General features: G+C 53.9%; 9 protein-coding genes across 9 annotated transcripts; 4 read left to right on the forward strand and 5 right to left on the reverse strand.

Moving 5' to 3' along the window:
- The first annotated feature begins 361 nt into the window (after positions 1-361).
- BO82DRAFT_79690 (putative Rho GTPase activator Rga) lies at positions 362-4,416 on the forward strand. The gene is made up of 6 exons (XM_025641560.1): positions 362-595; positions 669-699; positions 771-1,295; positions 1,364-3,331; positions 3,382-3,477; positions 3,525-4,416. The coding sequence occupies exons 1-6, from the start codon at positions 521-523 to the stop codon at positions 4,022-4,024; spliced, it is 3,195 nt and encodes a 1,064-aa protein (XP_025491665.1). The 5' UTR covers positions 362-520; the 3' UTR covers positions 4,025-4,416.
- A 336-nt stretch (positions 4,417-4,752) lies between these two features.
- On the reverse strand, positions 4,753-6,656 carry BO82DRAFT_383565 (DASH complex subunit ASK1). Its single transcript, XM_025638027.1, has 4 exons — positions 6,522-6,656; positions 6,350-6,456; positions 5,070-6,282; positions 4,753-4,977 (listed from the first exon to the last, which is right to left on the reverse strand). Exons 1-4 carry the CDS (start codon positions 6,610-6,612, stop codon positions 4,841-4,843), a joined length of 1,548 nt encoding a protein of 515 aa, XP_025491666.1. The 5' UTR covers positions 6,613-6,656; the 3' UTR covers positions 4,753-4,840.
- Positions 6,657-7,506: 850 nt separating this feature from the next.
- Positions 7,507-8,852, forward strand: BO82DRAFT_402269 (uncharacterized protein; the record flags this gene model as incomplete). Its single annotated transcript, XM_025639314.1, has 3 exons — positions 7,507-7,556; positions 7,624-8,214; positions 8,285-8,852. The coding sequence occupies 3 exons, from the start codon at positions 7,507-7,509 to the stop codon at positions 8,850-8,852; spliced, it is 1,209 nt and encodes a 402-aa protein (XP_025491667.1).
- A 76-nt stretch (positions 8,853-8,928) lies between these two features.
- BO82DRAFT_283887 (uncharacterized protein) lies at positions 8,929-9,655 on the reverse strand (the record flags this gene model as incomplete). Its single annotated transcript, XM_025631436.1, has 2 exons — positions 8,929-9,493; positions 9,603-9,655. Coding segments are annotated over 2 exons (618 nt in total), but the record flags the coding sequence as incomplete, so codon positions are not given.
- Positions 9,656-10,281: 626 nt separating this feature from the next.
- BO82DRAFT_354494 (uncharacterized protein) lies at positions 10,282-11,798 on the forward strand. The gene has a single exon (XM_025635216.1). The coding sequence runs from the start codon at positions 10,625-10,627 to the stop codon at positions 11,576-11,578; it is 954 nt and encodes a 317-aa protein (XP_025491669.1). The 5' UTR covers positions 10,282-10,624; the 3' UTR covers positions 11,579-11,798.
- A 251-nt stretch (positions 11,799-12,049) lies between these two features.
- On the forward strand, positions 12,050-13,772 carry kat1 (putative 3-ketoacyl-CoA ketothiolase (Kat1)). Its single transcript, XM_025638028.1, has 3 exons — positions 12,050-12,298; positions 12,385-12,565; positions 12,680-13,772. Exons 1-3 carry the CDS (start codon positions 12,228-12,230, stop codon positions 13,685-13,687), a joined length of 1,260 nt encoding a protein of 419 aa, XP_025491670.1. The 5' UTR covers positions 12,050-12,227; the 3' UTR covers positions 13,688-13,772.
- On the reverse strand, positions 13,740-15,438 carry BO82DRAFT_79789 (putative zinc metalloproteinase). Its single transcript, XM_025641561.1, has one exon. The coding sequence runs from the start codon at positions 14,973-14,975 to the stop codon at positions 13,791-13,793; it is 1,185 nt and encodes a 394-aa protein (XP_025491671.1). The 5' UTR covers positions 14,976-15,438; the 3' UTR covers positions 13,740-13,790.
- Positions 15,439-15,579: 141 nt separating this feature from the next.
- On the reverse strand, positions 15,580-17,085 carry BO82DRAFT_335726 (putative mannosylphosphate transferase (Mnn4)). The gene is made up of 3 exons (XM_025633311.1): positions 16,270-17,085; positions 15,776-16,203; positions 15,580-15,711 (listed from the first exon to the last, which is right to left on the reverse strand). The coding sequence occupies exons 1-3, from the start codon at positions 16,651-16,653 to the stop codon at positions 15,618-15,620; spliced, it is 906 nt and encodes a 301-aa protein (XP_025491672.1). The 5' UTR covers positions 16,654-17,085; the 3' UTR covers positions 15,580-15,617.
- A 36-nt stretch (positions 17,086-17,121) lies between these two features.
- On the reverse strand, positions 17,122-17,624 carry BO82DRAFT_354499 (uncharacterized protein; the record flags this gene model as incomplete). The annotated part of the gene is made up of 1 exon (XM_025635217.1): positions 17,122-17,624. A coding segment is annotated over exon 1 (215 nt), but the record flags the coding sequence as incomplete, so codon positions are not given.
- Positions 17,625-18,217: the final 593 nt, after the last annotated feature.

Here is an 18,217-nt window from a genome sequence, read left to right on the forward strand (position 1 = left end):
CCCCCTCCTCGCACCCCTGGCCCGTCTCAGCGCAACTTTCAACATTTCTTGCTCAGGACTTCTCCCCCCCTCCTCTCATCCTACCAATTTACGTTATCTCAAACATTCACCACCTTATTTCATCCTCTCCACTATGGCCGTGATCGATCGGCTGTTCGTCCTGAAATTAATTCTTTCTCGTTAGACTCCCTTCGTAAATGAGAATCCATCCTCCATCCGCTAGCAAGTCCGTGCCGCGCTCGAATTCGTCCCCCGGTCTAGCTTCCCTTCGCCTACCTTGCCCTCCTCTATAGCTGCAATCATAATTATCGTCGACTCTAAGATCACCAATTTTATTCATCGGAAGTCGAATGCCTTATCAACTCCCCAAATAAGTCTCTCAACCGGTTCTGGCTTGAGTTTCGCGAGCGCGCCTCCCACTCCCTTCCTGGAGATTTGTCTCTCACGCCCACTGGAATTGGCATTTGTGCCACCATCACCATTTCAACGGTCGCTCGCTACCCAATAAACCGCATTCGAGATGGAATCCCCGGGGTATCCTGAGTCTCCTTTGGATCAGGATGACATTCCCTTCCCCTGCAAGGGCTGTGGAGAGGTATGAACCCAGCAAAACACACAGACTACGGGGCTTGGAACTCGGACACTAAGAAGGCTTCTCGCTCAAATAGATTCTTGAAGAGGGCAAAGCCTTTGAGCTTGGTGAGTTTCTTGTTCCGTGGTTATGATGGCCTCTGAGCCGGTGGCTGACTGCCTCCTTCCTTGTGATCTAGCGGGCAACCGATGGCATATCGAATGTTTCTGCTGCAGCACCTGTGGCACGCTACTCGACTCAGACGCGCACCTCCTTCTGCTTGGCGATGGCTCGTTGATCTGCAGCAACTGTACCTACAGCTGTAGCTCGTGTGGGAACAAGATCGAGGACCTGGCCATCCTCACCGGTGAACAAGCTTTCTGCGCCCAATGCTTCCGCTGCCGCAACTGCAAGCGGAAGATCGAGAACCTGCGTTATGCCCGCACCTCGCAGGGTATATTCTGTATGGACTGTCATGAATCGTTAATGCAGCGGCGGAGAAAACGAAAGGCGGCCCCCTCGCGAAAACAGGGACCACCGGGGGTGAAATTAGATAAGTCCCTGCCGTCATTGCCCCCGGAAGAAATGGAGCCAGTCTCGCGCGCCTCGGACGACCAAGAGGCTTATTCCATGCCTAGCGGGGATACCGCTGCGCGAGCTGCTCCCGCGCTGGACGCGGGAAGAGGTCCCAGCTCAACACCTCGTCCCGCGGCAGAAAACCAAGGTCAGTTGGCCTCTGACGTTATGCGCCAACCCTTTATCTCATGGTGAGAAAAGAGCTGACAGATGCAGACAATCTAATACTCCCGTCAAGCACCTATCGCAGCAATCGTCATTCAATTGTGCCTCCGCATACCGAGGCCGATGGCGGCGAATTCCTGATTCCCCTCGCTTTTGACCCCTCCGAAGAACAAAGATCTCGCGTACAACCAAACCCTACGTCGGGAGGCTCATCCCCCCATATCGCATACCAGGAGAAAGGCCGGGAGCGGATCGAAGATGCTACTCGTTGGCGTCAGGACGAGTTGGCCAACGGCACGTCTCGTGGTGACAGAACGCCTGTCACGCGGTCTGGCTCGGTGCGTAGTTCTCGCTCCGACCTAGGAGGTCGCAAGGAAGCCAGTACATTTTCCTCGCCTAGCCCTGAGAGCACCAAGTCGACAACCACTGTTCCAAGAGATGGCTCAATAGCAACAGCTCCAGAGAGCATGACCACACTTCCAACAAGACCATCTCATGAGCTACGCCGACTTCACGAAACTAGCGGCTCCATTGACTCCGCACATTCCTTCTTGTCCTCTTCGAGCGTGCAGCCTCATCCCAAGCGTGGCGACTCCCTCGACCGACGATTGAACCAGGGCCCAAGGAAGGACGCACCTTTGTCACCTCGTGCTTCTTCATTGAGTCCGAGTGAGCAGTGGAGTGAGCGGTCAGCAGATCGGGCTGGATTCAGTAAGAGTACTCCTCGCACGGGAGACTCGACATGGACGCCACGTAGCGATGTTCATGAGCGCCCCAAGCCTCCCGCACGCCCCAACTCAATCAGTGCCCTACAGCAAGTGGACTCCTACCGCCAGGGCGATGGTGTGGATCTCTCAACGGACGGAGAGACATCTCAAACCATAGGCGCCAATGATGGCTCCGTGGCTCAGAACGGCGAATCCTTCTTGCGGCGCGTTTCCAACTCGGTGCGTCATGGTCGAAGCTACAGCGACAAAGGCTCTCGCCTGTCCCGCGATGCCAAATGGCCTCGCTCGCCTGTGAATGGATCTACGCCACTTGCCGACTTCGGGAGCCCCTCTGCGGAGGTAGCCGGACCTGACGAGGTGACTTGGCTTCGCAACGAACTTCGCAAGGAGCGTCAACGAGTATTCGACCGCGAGCAGAAGATCGCGGAGATGGAGGCTATGCTGAATGCTAGCGCCGAGGTCAAGCAGGTTAACACTGAACTAAATGAGAAGCGCTCCACCATGGTGGTCTTGGACGCTCAGAAAGAGATTGCTATGCGCGAGTTGTCCGTGTTGACAGAACATCTCGAGGCCGAGAAGCGTGGTGGCGGCGGCTCTCTCGACCTTGGCAAATTGACTAACCATGTTTTGCGAGAATTTGTGGAGTCGATTCAGAAGCTGAAGGACTCGTTCACTCCACAGGTCGAGGAATTGATACAGAAGCGCAACGATGCCGCCGAAGAATTGACCAATTTGAACCGCATGAAGGATAAGAGCTTCCAGGAGTTTGAACAGTTGTCGTCGAAGAATGCGCAGCTTGCAGAGCTCAACAACCAATTGGTGCACCAGATCCAAGAACTCTATAAGGCCAACGACGGTAGCCGTGGGGCAAATGGCCTGGGTATCTACTCCCATGGCAAGGAAAAGTCACTGTCGTCCATTGAAGCTCTGAAGGCAGCCCACAGCGATCTCGTTCCAGTCACGGCTATCAACTTGTCGGAAGAGGCCGAGAACGCGACTATTGTGCCCGGCCCGCAAGTCGTCAGTATCCGAAAAGGACAGCCGCGTAAGTTTAACTGGAAGAAGGGTGGTCAAAACGTCGCCAAGGGCGTTACCAAGGGACTCAAGGGTGCCTTCATGTCAAGTGAAAATGCCACTGCCACGGAAGGAAGCCCTGGCTTGCCGCGTTCTCAGACTCAAGACCCTAGCCGTCCGGGTTTCGGGTTCTTTGGCAATCAACGCAGCAAGCAGGTTGGAACTCGGATGCCGACCACCGACAGCGTTCCAGTTCTGGCTGAAACCAATCCTAATGGTACGTTCCGCTCCTTCGCGTTTGTCATCATATCATGCTTACTTTCCCAGCGCTCTTTGGTACCGAGTTGGAGCAGCGCATGGAGCAAGAAAAGAGTATCATTCCTGGCATTGTCTCTCGCTGCATCCAGGAAGTCGAGCTACGAGGTATGTTTCTTCTCAATCTATTGGTAGGCCTGTACTGACTCTATTAGGCATGGACATGGAAGGTATCTATCGGAAGTCCGGTGCTAGCTCAGCAATTCAGACGATTCGCGAGGGCTTTGAGCGATCCCCACACGATTACGATATCTCTGATCCGGACCTCGATATCCACGCAGTGACCTCGGCGCTAAAGCAGTATTTCCGGAAGTTGCCTACGCCACTCATCACATTCGAGGTTTACGAGAACATCATTGAGACGGGTGAAATCACCTCTCAGGCGGGTCGCATCGAGTCTTTGCAAAAGAGCCTGCGTGAACTGCCACGTGTACATCAGGATGTGCTTGAGTTCCTGATCTTCCACCTGAAGCGCGTGGTCGAGCGCGAGAAAGAGAACCTGATGACCAGCCAGAACATCGCTGTAGTGTTTGCTCCGACCATCATGCGGCCGGAAAGTCTGGCACGGGAAATGACGGATGTGCAGAAGAAGAATGAGGTGATGAAGTTTTTGGTGGACAACTGTCAGGAGATCTTCATGGGCATGCAGAATTGATGACTGACCTTCAGTCATCATGCCTGGTTTTCGCCTGGTCCGGCACCAGCGCCGGCCCTGCTTGACTGGCCCGGAGGGGATGATCCTCTGACCCACTCCTCGACGCTTTGGTTCATTTGTTTAGTTTAGAATACCCTTCCAGTTTCCTGTCAATTGCGGCGACAAAAACCTTTGTTGTACATACATATACCACGTTGGCGTGGACGATCTGTGTGTTCTTTTCCTCTTTCTTGTCTACCACCCTTCTCTGACAGTCTGACGATCGTCATCGTCATCAGCCCCCGTCGATACCCTTTTTTTGTGTCTATTCATCCTGACTTCACGCCCTCTCAACCCCTGATCTTGTAATCTGATCACCCTTATTTTCTGATCCCTGTTCTTTCCCTTGTACCTTTCCTTTCGAGTGATCCCGCAGGTTCGAAGCTAGTTTACACCTAATTCGCCGGTAATGGCAGCCAGGGGCGCGTGGTCTGGTGGCGGATTGGAATGCCCCAGACCCCACTACTAATTGATCTGGTCACGTTGGACCGCTTGGAAAGAATTTTTGATTCCAGTGTAGAGATGGAAAGGAGCGGAGATTGAGTGACTAGACAAGACAGTCTTGGTTTGGGATAATCTACGCCCTGTTGTGAAGTACGATGATACTTTGCCCAGTGACAATCCGTGATAGTCTGCTAGGGACGACTGCAAAGGGAAGCTACCCAGCGACGAAGCGCGAGACAAGTTGGGTTGGTATATACAGTACAGCACACTTAAGTCTCTCCGTAGCAGAAACAGCCGTGCATGGCTATGGCTAGCAGTATATGGATTTCGATCCTAGAAAGTCTCATCCTCGAGCTTCTCCACCCGTCGGATCACGCTCGGACTCTGCTCCGCCACGATATCCTCCGTGGTATCGTTCGCTCCGGCGGTGAACAACAAGTCTTCCACGATCCGCCTGGACGCTTCTTTCGCTGTAGTTTTTGGGGAGAATTGCGGTTAGTTTCAATGCTACCGTACACTTTCTTCTGCTTGCATGTGTAAAGAAGAAGAAGAGAATACTAACCAGGAGTTTTCATCAACCGACTCTGCGGAATGTGGAACTGCATCGTCTTCGGAGGGCTGGGACCCAGATCCTCGTCCTCGTCACTGAACGCTGCACCGCCGCCGCCGTAGCCACTGCCAATCCCATCAAGATCATCGTCGCTATCCCACCCTCCCGCGCCACCCGGCCGACCGGTCCCACCCTTCATCGGGGTGAGAACACTCATGCCGGGCTTGGGGGTCACGCGGGGATAGTACGGGTGCTGGGCGCTCGGCCGCCGCTTGCTGCGGCCGGTGTTGGGCGTTTGGGCGGCCCTGGCCCCTCCTTTCAATGGGGAATCGAAGATCTCGGCGTGGAGTTGCGGGGCCTCGGGCTCTGGGCTGGAGATCGGGGAGGAATCGAAGGAGTATTTGGATTTCTTGGCGGGGGGTTTCTGTGGGGTGGTGGAGGAGTTGAACATGGGATTGGTGAATTTGATGGATTTCGAGGTGGAGAGGTAGTGTTTGAGTGGTTGCCGTTTCTTGGAGAGTGGGGTGGCTTGCACGCGGTAGGTCTTGTCGTGGAAGCGGTGCAGGATGGGGTCTTCATGATATTCATCGTCATCGTTGTTGTTGTTATTGTTGTTGTTGTTCTCGTAAGCTTCATGGGTGGTTGTGGGGGCGGGTGGGATGAAGGGTGAGGATGAGAGGGGGGTGTGGGATTCGTCGTGGTGGTAGGGGTATTGTTGTTGTTGCTGCTGCTGTTGTTGGGTGGAGCGGTAGGTGCGCGAGGCCGAGGCCGAGGCGGAGTATTTGCCTGGGGTGGTGGGGAGGAAGGAGTCTTCGTTCTCTGCGTCGGCGAGTTCGGCGGCGCGGGCGAGGTCGCGGGTATCACTGTCGTCGGGCAGGGAGCCTGGGTGGAGGTCGTAGGGGTATGGAGAAGGGTGCGCGATGGAGGTGACGGTCGTGTCGTTGGCTTGTTGGTTGCCTTGGTGGTGGTGGTGAGATGCGTAGGGGCGCGGGGTGCTGTGGGAGGAGAGACTGAGGGCTGTCAACTCTAATTCGGGTTCGTGCTCGCGGTGGTCGTCGAGGCTGAGGTGCGATTCGTCTTGTTGCGCGGTGAGCTGCGTGTCTCGCTCGTGCGCGATGAGGGACTGGTCCGAATCCTCTTGTAGCGCTGTGGTGGTGTCTTCGGGTTTCTCTTCGTAGCCCGAGAGTGAGACGTTGGCGCTGGCTTCGAAAAATTGTTTCCAGAACTGGGGTTGATGGCGCGTTAGTGATGAGTGGACGTGGCGATGTGGGGGTGTCTATTGTATGCCATACCTTGGCACCTTCCCAGACGTCGCGGGAGCTCTCGGAGTATTGCTCGATCAGGGGTAGAATGCTGGTTGTGACGATACGATGAGCTTGGCTGAAGTTGTGGTCGATCTCTGCAGGAGACAATGTCAGTCGACTGACTGGTTGGAGGCATCTGATGCGGATTGTCCATAGTTACCCTGCAGGGTGAGGGTGATGGATTGCTCCAGCTTCTCGAGCTCTTCCGTGAGTGTCAGCGGACGCTGGGCCATAGACGACGGGCGCGACATGGTGAAGTGTGCAACGGCCGGTTTGTAGAGTTGACTGGTTCGATGTAAGGAGTGCTTGTATACAAGGTTGCTGGTTGCTGTTGTTGCAGCTGTTTGTTTTGACAGACCGCGGAGGGGCAGCAGCACGTGATAGCCCGCTAGGGCAGTCGGATAAGGGTAGCCAATGTCATGTGGCGGCGAGGGGCGGAAGCAACAGGTGATTCCCTTCCCAAAAGTCAACTATTAAACTGGATTGCTGCGGAAATCGAGCGACTTTCCCTTTCTGCTTTAGGTCGAACTTAGCGCCGCTTTTTGCTCACTAAGCGGCCCGGAGCGTGGAAGGAGCACAAAAGTACGTGTCCTAAGCAATTCCTAAGCAATCCCGGATTAATCCGGGAGTCGATTTAGAAAAGTGACTGTCACCCTGACCGTATGCCTAAGTTTATACAATCTAGTTATATAACCCAAATTAAATATATACTACTAATATTATCTATTTTACTTTCGTCTCGCCGGTGTCCGATGGCGGTAATCGTCCGCCGTAGGGCGGGTAGAACGGGCATCGATCATCCCAAAGAGTGAGCACTGAGCAATGGGGTAAATCTGTCAAGCAGCGGTAGCCCGGAGGAGTTGCCGGGCGGAACGGAACGGATGTGAGGCTCACAGTCACAGTACCACAGTACACAGTTCTATATATTTGTGTAATCGTAATTCCGCGTAAGAAATAAAAAGGAGGGGTGGTGGAAGTTGGGACAATCGCGGGTTATGTTACCTATAGCCTAAACATATAGAATATCTTTGCATCCTTGTAATCTTCCCCCTCAATCCCCCTTTGAAGGGGTCACTTTAAGTTTACTCGTTGGTTTCACTAGTTTGCACCGAAGGAGGAATAAGCAAGAAAGGGAAGCAGAAAATATGGACACCTCCTTTGTACCTTACCTGAGGTTCTCCGATGAAAACAGACAGTATGAGAGTACTCTCGGCGATAGGCAGACTCTAAAAAGATGCTGATGCAGCGGCTGCGCATTACAGTCCTGACACTCCGGCTCTGGAGGTAACTCTCATTGGGCCGCGAAACTTCTATACCCTGAATCCAACCGGGAATTTCTTCACCTTGACTGTCAAGCGACTTGGGGAGTGCGAACCTTCCGAGAACCGGCACAAGCCATGTTATTTCTACTGGTCTCCGAGCACAGACGAGGGGTTTCGGGTTTTTCGCACCCAGGAATCGGATGCGCAGGAGCAGGAGGTGGAGGAGGTGGTGGTGGTGGTGAAGTTGGGTTCTCCCTCGCCGGCGACGCAGCAATCGGACCAACTCCACCTATGGTCCTTGAGCGCGGACAAAGATTCAGTGTCGTGGGACGTCAGTCTGGGTGAAAACATGTTCCGCAAGCTGGAAAAAAGTGAGTCGGTCACGTACGTGCTGTTTTGGCCGGGGGGGCAGGTCTATCTGTGGGACTGGGGCACAAGCATGGGAGACAAGGGGTTTTCTGCCCGCCGGGAGCTGGTGCCTAAGTCCACCCCAATCGTCCTCCCAGGCGGTGCCAGATGTGCGTTCAGTTTGGTGGATGGCAATGTGCCGCCGCTGCCGCCTCAACCAACGGACCCAGGTGTCAGTAGTGTGTGAGTTTCCTCTTGCCACCCTTCCTCTAATGAGGAAATGCTGACCACAACTGATGCGAGAGCGCCAAAGTACCCCAGGTACTCCGATCCTCCGTCTCGAGCTGGATGCTCCAGCAACATGGAAGGTACTGGAAAACTTACCCTTGACCATAAAGCTCACATATCATGGGGTGTCGGGAGAGGAGTCCCCACGACCGATCACGTTCTCGGTCGGCGATTTGTACGCGTGGGGGGTAATGTCCGCCTATCGGCGTCGGGGTAGTACTGGGGAATGGGGTGCTTGGCTTAGTACTGCTGCGTGTGGTTATCCGGGGTTTGGGGACGACGAAATTAAGTGCACGGTGGGGACGAGCAATGCGTTCATGACTCTGCAGCCCCACGAGACGTGGCATGACGTGTGGCCGCTTGAGTGTGAGCTGTCTCTACCAGCAGATGCCCGTGTCGGAGAGGTTATTCGATACCGATTCGAGGGATGCAAGCTAGCCTGGTGGAATTGGGGAACATTGGAGGATCATAAGAATACAAGTATAACATTGACTGGTCTGGGAGGAGCGATCGTCGATCCACCCAACAATGACGGGCGGCCAGAGGTTATGATACCGGCTTCAAACCTGGTGGAATTTACAGTCGTGGACTGAGACTGAGAAGTTTGGAATTCAACCCAATCTATCCTCAACCGGGCATACTTATTGAAATGGAATCATTATGGCGCACTTAGACGTTATCACTACCCGCAAGTAGCAGCTCGTTCTCATCTTCCGGAGTCAACTGGCAATGCTGATTTTTCCATGCCACCCACAACAGAGATGCCTGGACTAGAGCAAAGACCCCATTGTCCACGGCCGGCCAACCGACGAAGATATACCAGTTATAGATCGTAAACCATGATGTGTAGATATCCCAACTAGAGCCGAGATATGTCACCCGCAAAGGCCAAGTGATAGCCAGAACTGAGAACACTCCTGCTTGTGCCGCAAGTCCTACTGGACTCAATGCTCGCTGAGGCGGCTGACCTTTCCTGAGCTTTGCTGCCTGACAGAACACTGAGCCCAGAGTAAGGAGTGTCGTGAATGGATTTAGTAACATGAAATGGACACCACTCAGCAAGGCGAACAGAAATTCATCCTGCTTATTGTGGGGATCTTGTTTTCTGTTTGTGATCAAGACTATCAAGACTGCCGGAATAATGGACACGAATAAGAAACCGATATATGGCAATGCGTGGCAGGACTTTTGGCGGAGTGATAAGTGGGAGGAATATTTTAAACATAGTGTAAAGCTTTTTCATTATGTCTCAGTATCTATTTTCATCTTTTGTTCTCTCTTCTTTCTTTCAAACGTGGACTTAGAAGCTACAGGGGAGATGAAATCAGAACCGGTTAACTCACGTGAGGTGGTAAAGCATCCAGACCATGGTTAAGTGAATGAGATTGACCCAATCCTGCTTAGAGTGTGAACACAGGTCACGGCAGCTCTTTTTTGGGGTGGCGTGGAACGTTTGTCGTGCACGTGATGCCAAGGCTATTACTAAGCAGCTTTTGTTCCACACAACCCTATAAATTACTGTTTTTTATTATTGAAATTCAAATTCCCCTTATATTCTTAAATACTCTTACACATACTACTTTTACGTTACTTTTCTTCTAAGTACTTACTAAGTAGTTTCTTACTTCAAATATATTAAGATATTACTTTATAATTAATATTATTTAATAAATATTTTCTAAGTACTTTCCAAGTACTTAGAGAGTACTTAGAAGAAAAGTAACTTAAAAATAGTATATGTAAAAGTAATAAAAAGATGATGTGGAATGTAATTTTAAAGTTATGTAAATAAAAGGTCAGTTGGAAGTCACATGATTCTTTATGCTTATTAAGCAGGTTTCGTTCCACGCGACGCTAAAAAACGACACAACTGATCTGCAACCTCAATTAGAGTTCCTAGGTATGTGCTCTGTAAGTAATCTGTAAGTATCCTAGAGCGTACACAGATCATTCACGTGCTACCCTTATAAAAGCGGCGGCACCCCAATTGGGTAAGCAAACGGGAACTGCAGCAAAACAGTTCACTTATTAGCTACCTTACTGCTGCTGCCTGCCTTCCTGTTGCTATCTGACTCTCCCTTTCTCTCGCCGACAAATCTCGGGTCAAAGGTGTTCTGTCGCGATGCCTACGCCCGTTGCGAAAGGTATGCTTGCTCTTGAGGGTCATTTCTTTCCCCCTTCTTGTTGCAAGAGAAGAAGAGAGTCAGTTATCTGGGCGGTGTGTGCTTATCAGTTGATGATGGATGACGATGGATGAGATATCCCCGGGTCTAGCCGGCCAGCATTCCTCATCTCGTCTATCATGTTTTCTACTCAAAGTTTTCATTTACAGATTCTGCTTTACACGGAAAGGTAGCCTGGAATCATGATACTGACACACCCAGGAATTATCATCACCGTCTCGGCGCTGGTTGCCGCCGGGATCGCGGTCTACGAGTCGCCGCAGTTCCGCCAGTGGGTGAATAACTCGCGCCGCAAGATCGCACTAGCCTTGCACAATCTGGGCGACGAGATTAACCCGCACGATGCTCCGCTCAGACAGGATATCTCGATGACCGAGGAAGTGGGTGCAGCAGCCGAAGAACGGCGGCGCATAGCTCGGGAAGAGCTTGACCGGCGTCGCTCCCTGCTCGAAGAGCGTCGCAAAAGCATGGTCAGGCCACCATCAAACAGCTTTGATACTTTGGTCGATGAGCAGGGCCGCTTGTTGGATCTTGCGGACTCATCGGGTGATACGCCTTTAGCCAACTCGACTGCCGTGGAAGTGGCGACGTCGCAGCCGGTGCACCGGGGCAAGGGGCCCCAAACCTCGCTGCTGGAAGCGTCTCACGGTCAGACAGATGTTCGCGAGACAGGTCCGTCACTGCAGCTCGATATCCCGTCGCCTTGTGCTGGTTCACCTTCGCTGGCTGAGTTCACTCCTGTTTCTGAAGCCCCTGACAAAATGGCCGCGTCGCTCCTATCGTCGTCTCATGCAGAGGACGAACACCATGTTGTCGGAGATGACGAGTCAGTTTCTAGCCATACGGAAGGTCACTCTGAGGTGCTCTTCGCCCACCCTGGGGATTGGACGACAAACGATTCCGGGCGCGATCTGAGATCGCCCTTCTCGGACTTGGCAGAGTTGCAGCTTGAACGGGAGCGCGCCTCGACGCCGTCTACCAGCGATAGCTACAGCCACATTTACGAGTCTGCGATTGACGCATCATCCGATGGCACTTTGAGCGAATTGGGCCGGTCGACTGGCGCGGCCACCCCGGCCAGTTGGTCGGAAGTGGGTAGTGTGATCAGCAACGAGGAGCACATGCATCACTTGTAGGCAAATTGGAACAAAAACTCAGGGTGTCGTATCATTAGTCGGATGGCGCTGGAGGAAGGTATTGGCGTTTGCTTCTCTATTTTGAAGGTGTTAGCTTGGGACAACGGAACTGCCAGGGTCGTACACGCGCCCATGGCCTTAGCTGTAGATAAATTAATTGCTGGTTGCTGGGGAAAAAATGGATTATTTTCTACACATGATGATCGCGAGTAGTCTCAACAAGGAACCTCGGGTTATCCCATTCTAGTCTGGGGCAGATTAGTTGCTCTAATAAGAAGTTAAGGGTGCGGAGATAGAAGCAGCGCAGCAGCTGCAGTGGCCAAAAAAATGAGCCTCGGCTGTTGCTCGGTTGGAGAGGTTGGGGTAAAGTAAGACATCCATCGCATTTCAACTCGACACCTTCCCCCTTCTCTTACTTTCTTTCTTTCCTCTTCTCATCGACCTACTCTACTCGGTGATTTCAAGGTATACCAACTTATGCACAGTAAGTCGCCCATCATGCTTTAATTCGAAGACAACATCCGCGATGCAGCAGCCCTCTTTTCCCCGGATTTCCGTCTCCCCCGCTCCACTTCCCTTCCAACATATGCGTCAAGGGATAAGCTAAGCTACACATGCACGAACGCTAACAGCAAACCCAGCACCAACCATGGCAGCAGACCGTCTGAACAACATTCTCAGCCATCTGAAACCGTCCGGAACCAGCGGACTTTCTGCCATGTACTTCCTCCCGTCCTCCTTTCTTCGAGCAATTTGTTGTACATTGCTACAATGTGAATACTGACCGCTGACGAACCGCAAACCAGCACCCAGAAGAACCCCGACGATGTGGTCATCACTCTGGCGCTCCGTACGCCGCTGACCAAGGCCGTCAAGGGCAGTTTCAAGGATACGGAGCTGGACTACCTGATCTACGCCTTGCTGAAGGAGGTGCTGGCCAAATCGAAGATCGACCCCAGTCTGATCGAGGACGTCTGCTTGGGGAATGTGCGTTTGCCTGCCCAACTCTCCCCTCCCCCCAAACCCCTACCTACCAACCCACCCCGCTTTCCAATGGACCCACGATACACAGATCAACAGCAAGAATAACCGAATTCACAGGTCAACGACGGCAAAGCAGCCTACCTGGTGCGGGCGGCCTCGCTAGCGGCCGGAATCCCGCACACCGCTGGAGGCTCCTCCGTGAACCGGTTCTGCTCGTCGGGGCTGAAAGCGGTGCAGGACATCGCGAACCAGATCCAGCTGGGGGCGATCGACGTCGGGGTGGCGGTGGGGGCGGAGCTGATGTCGGCGCCGAGCGGGGACCGGATCCCCAAGCCGTTCGCTCCAGAAATCATGCGGCACCAGGAGGCGGCCGACTGCATGCAGCCGATGGGCCAGACGTCGGAGAACGTCGGGGCGGACTTCCACATCTCGCGGGCGGAGCAGGACGCGTACGCGGCGGAGTCGTTCCGGCGGGCGGAGGCGGCGCAGAAGGCGGGGTGGTTCGACGAGGAGATTGTCCCCGTCACGACACAGATTAAAGACCCCAAGACGGGGGAGGTCAAGACGGTGACTGTGACACGGGATGAGGGCGTGCGCTATGGCACGACCAAGGAGAGTCTCGCTAAGATCCGGCCGGCGTTTCCGCAGTTTGGGGATCGGAGTACCGGGGGAAATTCGAGTCAGGTGACGGATGGCGCGGCGGCGGTGCTGCTGATGCGGAGGTCCAAGGCGATCGAGTTGAATCAGCCGATCCTGGCCAAGTTCTGCGGCGCCACGGTGGCTGGCGTGCCGCCTAGGGTGATGGGGATCGGGCCGACGGCGGCGATCCCCAAGCTGCTGGCGCAGTTTGGCCTGAGCAAGGAGGAGGTCGAGCTGTATGAGATCAATGAGGCATTCGCGTCGATGGCCGTGTACTGTCTCCGGAATCTGGGGCTGGAGCACGAGAAGGTCAACCCCCGCGGTGGCGCGATTGCGCTGGGCCACCCGCTCGGGGCGACGGGCGCGAGACAGATCTGTACGATTCTGAGCGAGGCGCGCCGCACGAAGAAGAGGGTCTTGGTGACGAGTATGTGCATCGGAACGGGCCAGGGGATGGCGGGGTTGTTTGTGAATGAACAAGTTTGATTTTATTTGATTATGGTGTCGTTACATCGTGAGAATTTAGTGAATCTGGACGATACCTGCAGACAGACAAAGAGTCCAAGCATCCAAGCATCCAAGCTATGCTCTACTGCCCATCCCTCTCCCTCTCCCTCTCCCTCTTCATCCTCTCTTCCGCCGCTTTGGCCAGAATCTCCCTCATACTCCCTCCTCCACCTCCACCTCCAGTACCCTGACCACTACTCCCCGCACTAGACCCCCCATCCGCCCCCAAAACAAAGCTCCCCCCGGTCCACCCCTTCTCATCCACCACCAACCCCTCCCGCTGCACCGCCTCCCACTCCCCCGGATTATAGAACTCATCCCCTCCGGGCCCATTCGCCCCTAGCACCCGCCCACTCCTTGTATAGTCCCCCCTCTCGACCTCCCTCTCAATCCGCCCCGTCAACTCCCAAAACAACCGATCATGATCACTATGCACGCAATGCGCCAGCTCATGACACAGCGTCTTGCGGATCGTCCGATAATCGCGGTAGCCGTCGTACGCATCCGTGCGGAGCCGCAACTCGATCACCTCGCCCTTGTTGCGGTTCAGGCCCAGCGTCCGCGAGTGGGCCGTCGTGTGCTCGACCGGATCCATCTCCGTGAGCACGGGCACGGAGAATTTATGGATGCGCATTGCGGACCTGATGCCGGGGTCGTCGCGGAGGCGCGCCAGGAAGTCGTGGCTGCGCTGCGGGTTGGGGAGGTGGGGCAGGGGGAGGAGTCTGTGGAAGGTGTATTGCGAGGTGTCGTTCTCGGAAGAGATGGTGTGGATGCGGGAGAGGGAGGAGGAGACGGCGGACGGGGTCGCGGTCGCGGCGTATTGGGCGTGCGTGGTAAGGCGGCGCTGCTCGCGCGCGGCTTGGTCGGCGCCTTGGGCGTTGAGGGTCGTGATTTCGCGGGTGGGCGAGCCCAGGACGGTGAGTTTGAAGCGTGGGGAGGTGAGCGGGAGGGTTGTCGTGAGGGGGAGGGCGGCTTGTGTGGCGGGGAGTGGGGGTTTGAGAGTGCCTGGGATGAGGTGGCGCGGGGGTGGTGGGGTGATGAGGAGTTTTTGGTGGGAGGCGGGGATGTTGAGGTGGGTTTCGAGCTGGAGGGTGAGATCGTGCAGGGTGGCAGTTGCGGGGAGGGTCAGGGTGTGAGGCGTGTTGCGGTGGTGGATGGTGAGTTCGAGTTGGGGATGCTGATGCTCATCGGCGGCGACGGCGTCGTGGGGGGTGTCAGGTTCGCGGACGTCATGGTCTTCGACCGGTGGGGTGGGCGTGTCGGACATGTTGGAAATGATGGCGGGCGATGGTGTGGTGATAAGAAGGAGGATGAGGGGTATAGTAGGGATCAAATCGTGGTGTAAAGGTTATAAGACAAGAGAAAAGCGACTCCTCGACTCCATGATGGCGGGATTCGATCTTCTTCGATGCGATTTTGTCAGCCAGATAGAAAATCACATGGAGATAAGCACAAACACCGTTCCTGTTACTAAGCCGTTCCTGGCCTCCTGCCTCAGGCCCCAGAATCAGGCACCCCCCGTTATGATCGTCGCTGCTTATTCTGAATCCGATTACGTGTAGGCTGCCTCGAGTAGAGCTCCAATAATTAGTGCTTGTTTGAGATGTTACCTCCAGCTCCACATGCACGACTGGACCGCCTCTTCATCGGCTCAATGGTAAGTGCTGTATGCAAGACGACTCGATTGAGTCTCGGTATTCAATGCACTTCACTAGATCAATTACATAGTATTGACTGGCCTGTATAACCCTATAGACAACCCAACGCCATCCCATTTCATCCAGAACGCCCACCAACACCCTTTTATATACCCAACAGTATGCCTGAATGGATGCATGATCCCAGCGATAACGAGAAAAAAAAAGAAAAAAAAAACTTCAAGTGAATATATACCTCTCCACGATCAGCATCATTCATACTGCCGGTCGTCCTTATCGTCCTCCTTCTCCTTCGGCTCCGGCTCATCCATCAACCATTCTTCGAGTTCAGGATCAAAAGTATGACTGGCGCAGGAGGGGTACGTTAGCAACCGAACATCCCGTCCTTGATTCCGGAAAATCCACTCACTCATGATAATGCGTGTTTGTCAACGCTTTCTTCGAGTACTCATCCTCCAAGACCTGGTCGTATTTGAACGGCACCTTAGCCGGCACCCCCTCAAAGGTCGTCCGGCGCAGAGGATAGATATCGTCGGTCTGGTATTTGTGCAAGTTCTTGCATTGCCACTCCGTCGGCTTGGTCGCATCCAGCCGGCTCAGCCCCGTGATGTCGATATATAAGCCCGTGTGCATGTCTATCCAGCGCGCATCGATGATGTTCAGTCCCATGCCTCGATCGCGTTGACGGGCCCACGGGTTCACGTCGACTAGATACTTGCGCTCCACATTCTCCTCCTTCGCGGTGTACTGGACGACGGTCTGGTTGAAATGGTCTGCGAGTTGGAAAAGCGTGGGTTCCATCACTTGGGTGTCAATGTCCCAATCCCAAGGCATGACCTGCATCCTACCGTGAGTTTTGATTGCCAACAGGAAGCGCCACGGAGGGGCAAGGGGTCTTCTTACCTTTCCGTTCCACCACCACCCGAGAAGCGTCCCATGTGCGATCCATGTCTCGAGCCCATTGTCCTCGAAGAAGTTCAGATATGCGCGGATCATGTGCGTCAAGGTGTGGGACCGCTCCTCGTCTGGGACGGGCTCGGTGAAAAAGCGAGAGTCATAGTGGCCGAGAATATCATCGTTGCCCGGTTCCTGGAAGTACTTGAATTCCTCCGATCGATTCAGTCCGTATTGTTCATATAACGGGTCCGGATCGTTGTGGGTCAGCAGCTCGCCATAGGTGTGATGGACCGCCGGTTGCGGTTGCGAATTGGGCAAAGAAGTTGCTGCTGTGGCCGTGGCGAGGGACCCGATCGTGCAGACGACGGCCAGCAGGCCCTGAGGCTTCATCTCCGGCAGGTGAAAGTCAGATGCGATAGGGGGTGTTGCGGGGGTGTTTTCGAATGTGCAATTGCCGGGATAGGGAGTATCAATCACGCTTCTGCATGCATCCTGGGTCGAGACGCAAGGAAGGGGGGTGGCACGTTTCGCGAAGCGTGTTAATCTCTATATCTGTTCAAGGGAAGGGAGAAAGACGAAAGAGAACAAGAAAGGCTGCCGCCAATGCGCCGAGGGATGAAGTCCACACACACAGCGCTATGATCGCATGCTCTGATTTAGATCGTTCACGGTCCTTGGCCGTTGGTCCCGGAGATAATGGCACCTTCGGGTTCGGTTGTCCGGGTTATATTGGGGTTAACCAATGACCTTGTAACACACCGACCAGGGTAGAGCAAGTTAACGTCAAGGGGGAGGGGAGGGGAGGGGAGAGGAGGGGGGAAGGGGAGGAGGGGGGACTTGAGCAAAGCGAAGCGAGCCCTCGGGGATAATTATAAGGAATAGTTCAAGAACGGAATGACTGTTTGCTGACCCCAGCCGGCGATCCGGCCGATCCGTAGCGAAATTGGGGAGGGAGGATTTTTTGGGAGGGGAAGACTAAAATACTGATACCAAGTAGATTAGGGAAGAATTAAGGAAGAAAATGGGGTAGCAATAATCCAACTAAGAATGAATAATCCGATATGACTTCAACCCGAGCCAGCGGGGCGGGCATTTGGCAGGCCTCCACTTGGAGGGTTTTAAGAATCTTGGAGGTCACTCAAAGCGCAGCATTATTTTCTCGCCGTGGTTCCATGGCTTGGACCCTGATCGTTCCTCGACTCGGCCAAGGGAAAAGGTCAGGGCGATGACGACAAGGGCGAATGGACCAAGGATGAAGGCAGATGAAAGGCTGGGGAGGATAGATGGATCTGTCAGGTGGGCTCGTAAAGAGAAGGGGAAAATAAGAACATCCCAAAGCGTTGTCGGTCGCATTGTCCTTCCTCAATCACACTCTGTAAGCACGGAGAGTCATTCTCATGGTCCGAACCAGCCAAGAATTAAGATGGCTGATGGCATCTCCCAGAGCGAGAAAGTTCCAAGTTGGAATCTCCTCTTTCCGGAGATCCTCGCGTGCCATCTTGCCCAGACTAGTCTAGTCCCCACTGGACTAGATTGCCTGAGTTGTCTTAGTCGCGTTGGATCCATTCATTCCCCTGGGCTTAGTGACTGAGAGTCAATCAAATCAAGCCAAATCAACTGACTAGGCAAAAAGAAACAAATACAATCAATCAATCAATCAATTGAGCGGGACAATTGCCGCCCACGTTACACATCAGTCTGCGCACCTCGAAAAACACGACATTGCATGACTCGAAACGTTAAGCGCGTGTGTGGTGGATGTGTGCAGCAAGCACCCAACCAACCATCCATCTGAATGGTTCGGGGGTGTTATTGCAATCATTCCATGTCATAGGGTTGAAATGGCTTGCCTTAGCGTTATCGACTTTCCACCCTGCCCTGCCTACCGGGAGGCAACCCTGCGTGCGCATTACACATCCGTTTCTCATAACTTGCATAAGAAGTGGGCAAGAAA

Source organism: Aspergillus uvarum (assembly GCF_003184745.1).
Source record: "Aspergillus uvarum CBS 121591 unplaced genomic scaffold BO82scaffold_28, whole genome shotgun sequence".
In the NCBI taxonomy this organism is placed as follows: Eukaryota; Fungi; Ascomycota; class Eurotiomycetes; order Eurotiales; family Aspergillaceae; genus Aspergillus; species Aspergillus uvarum.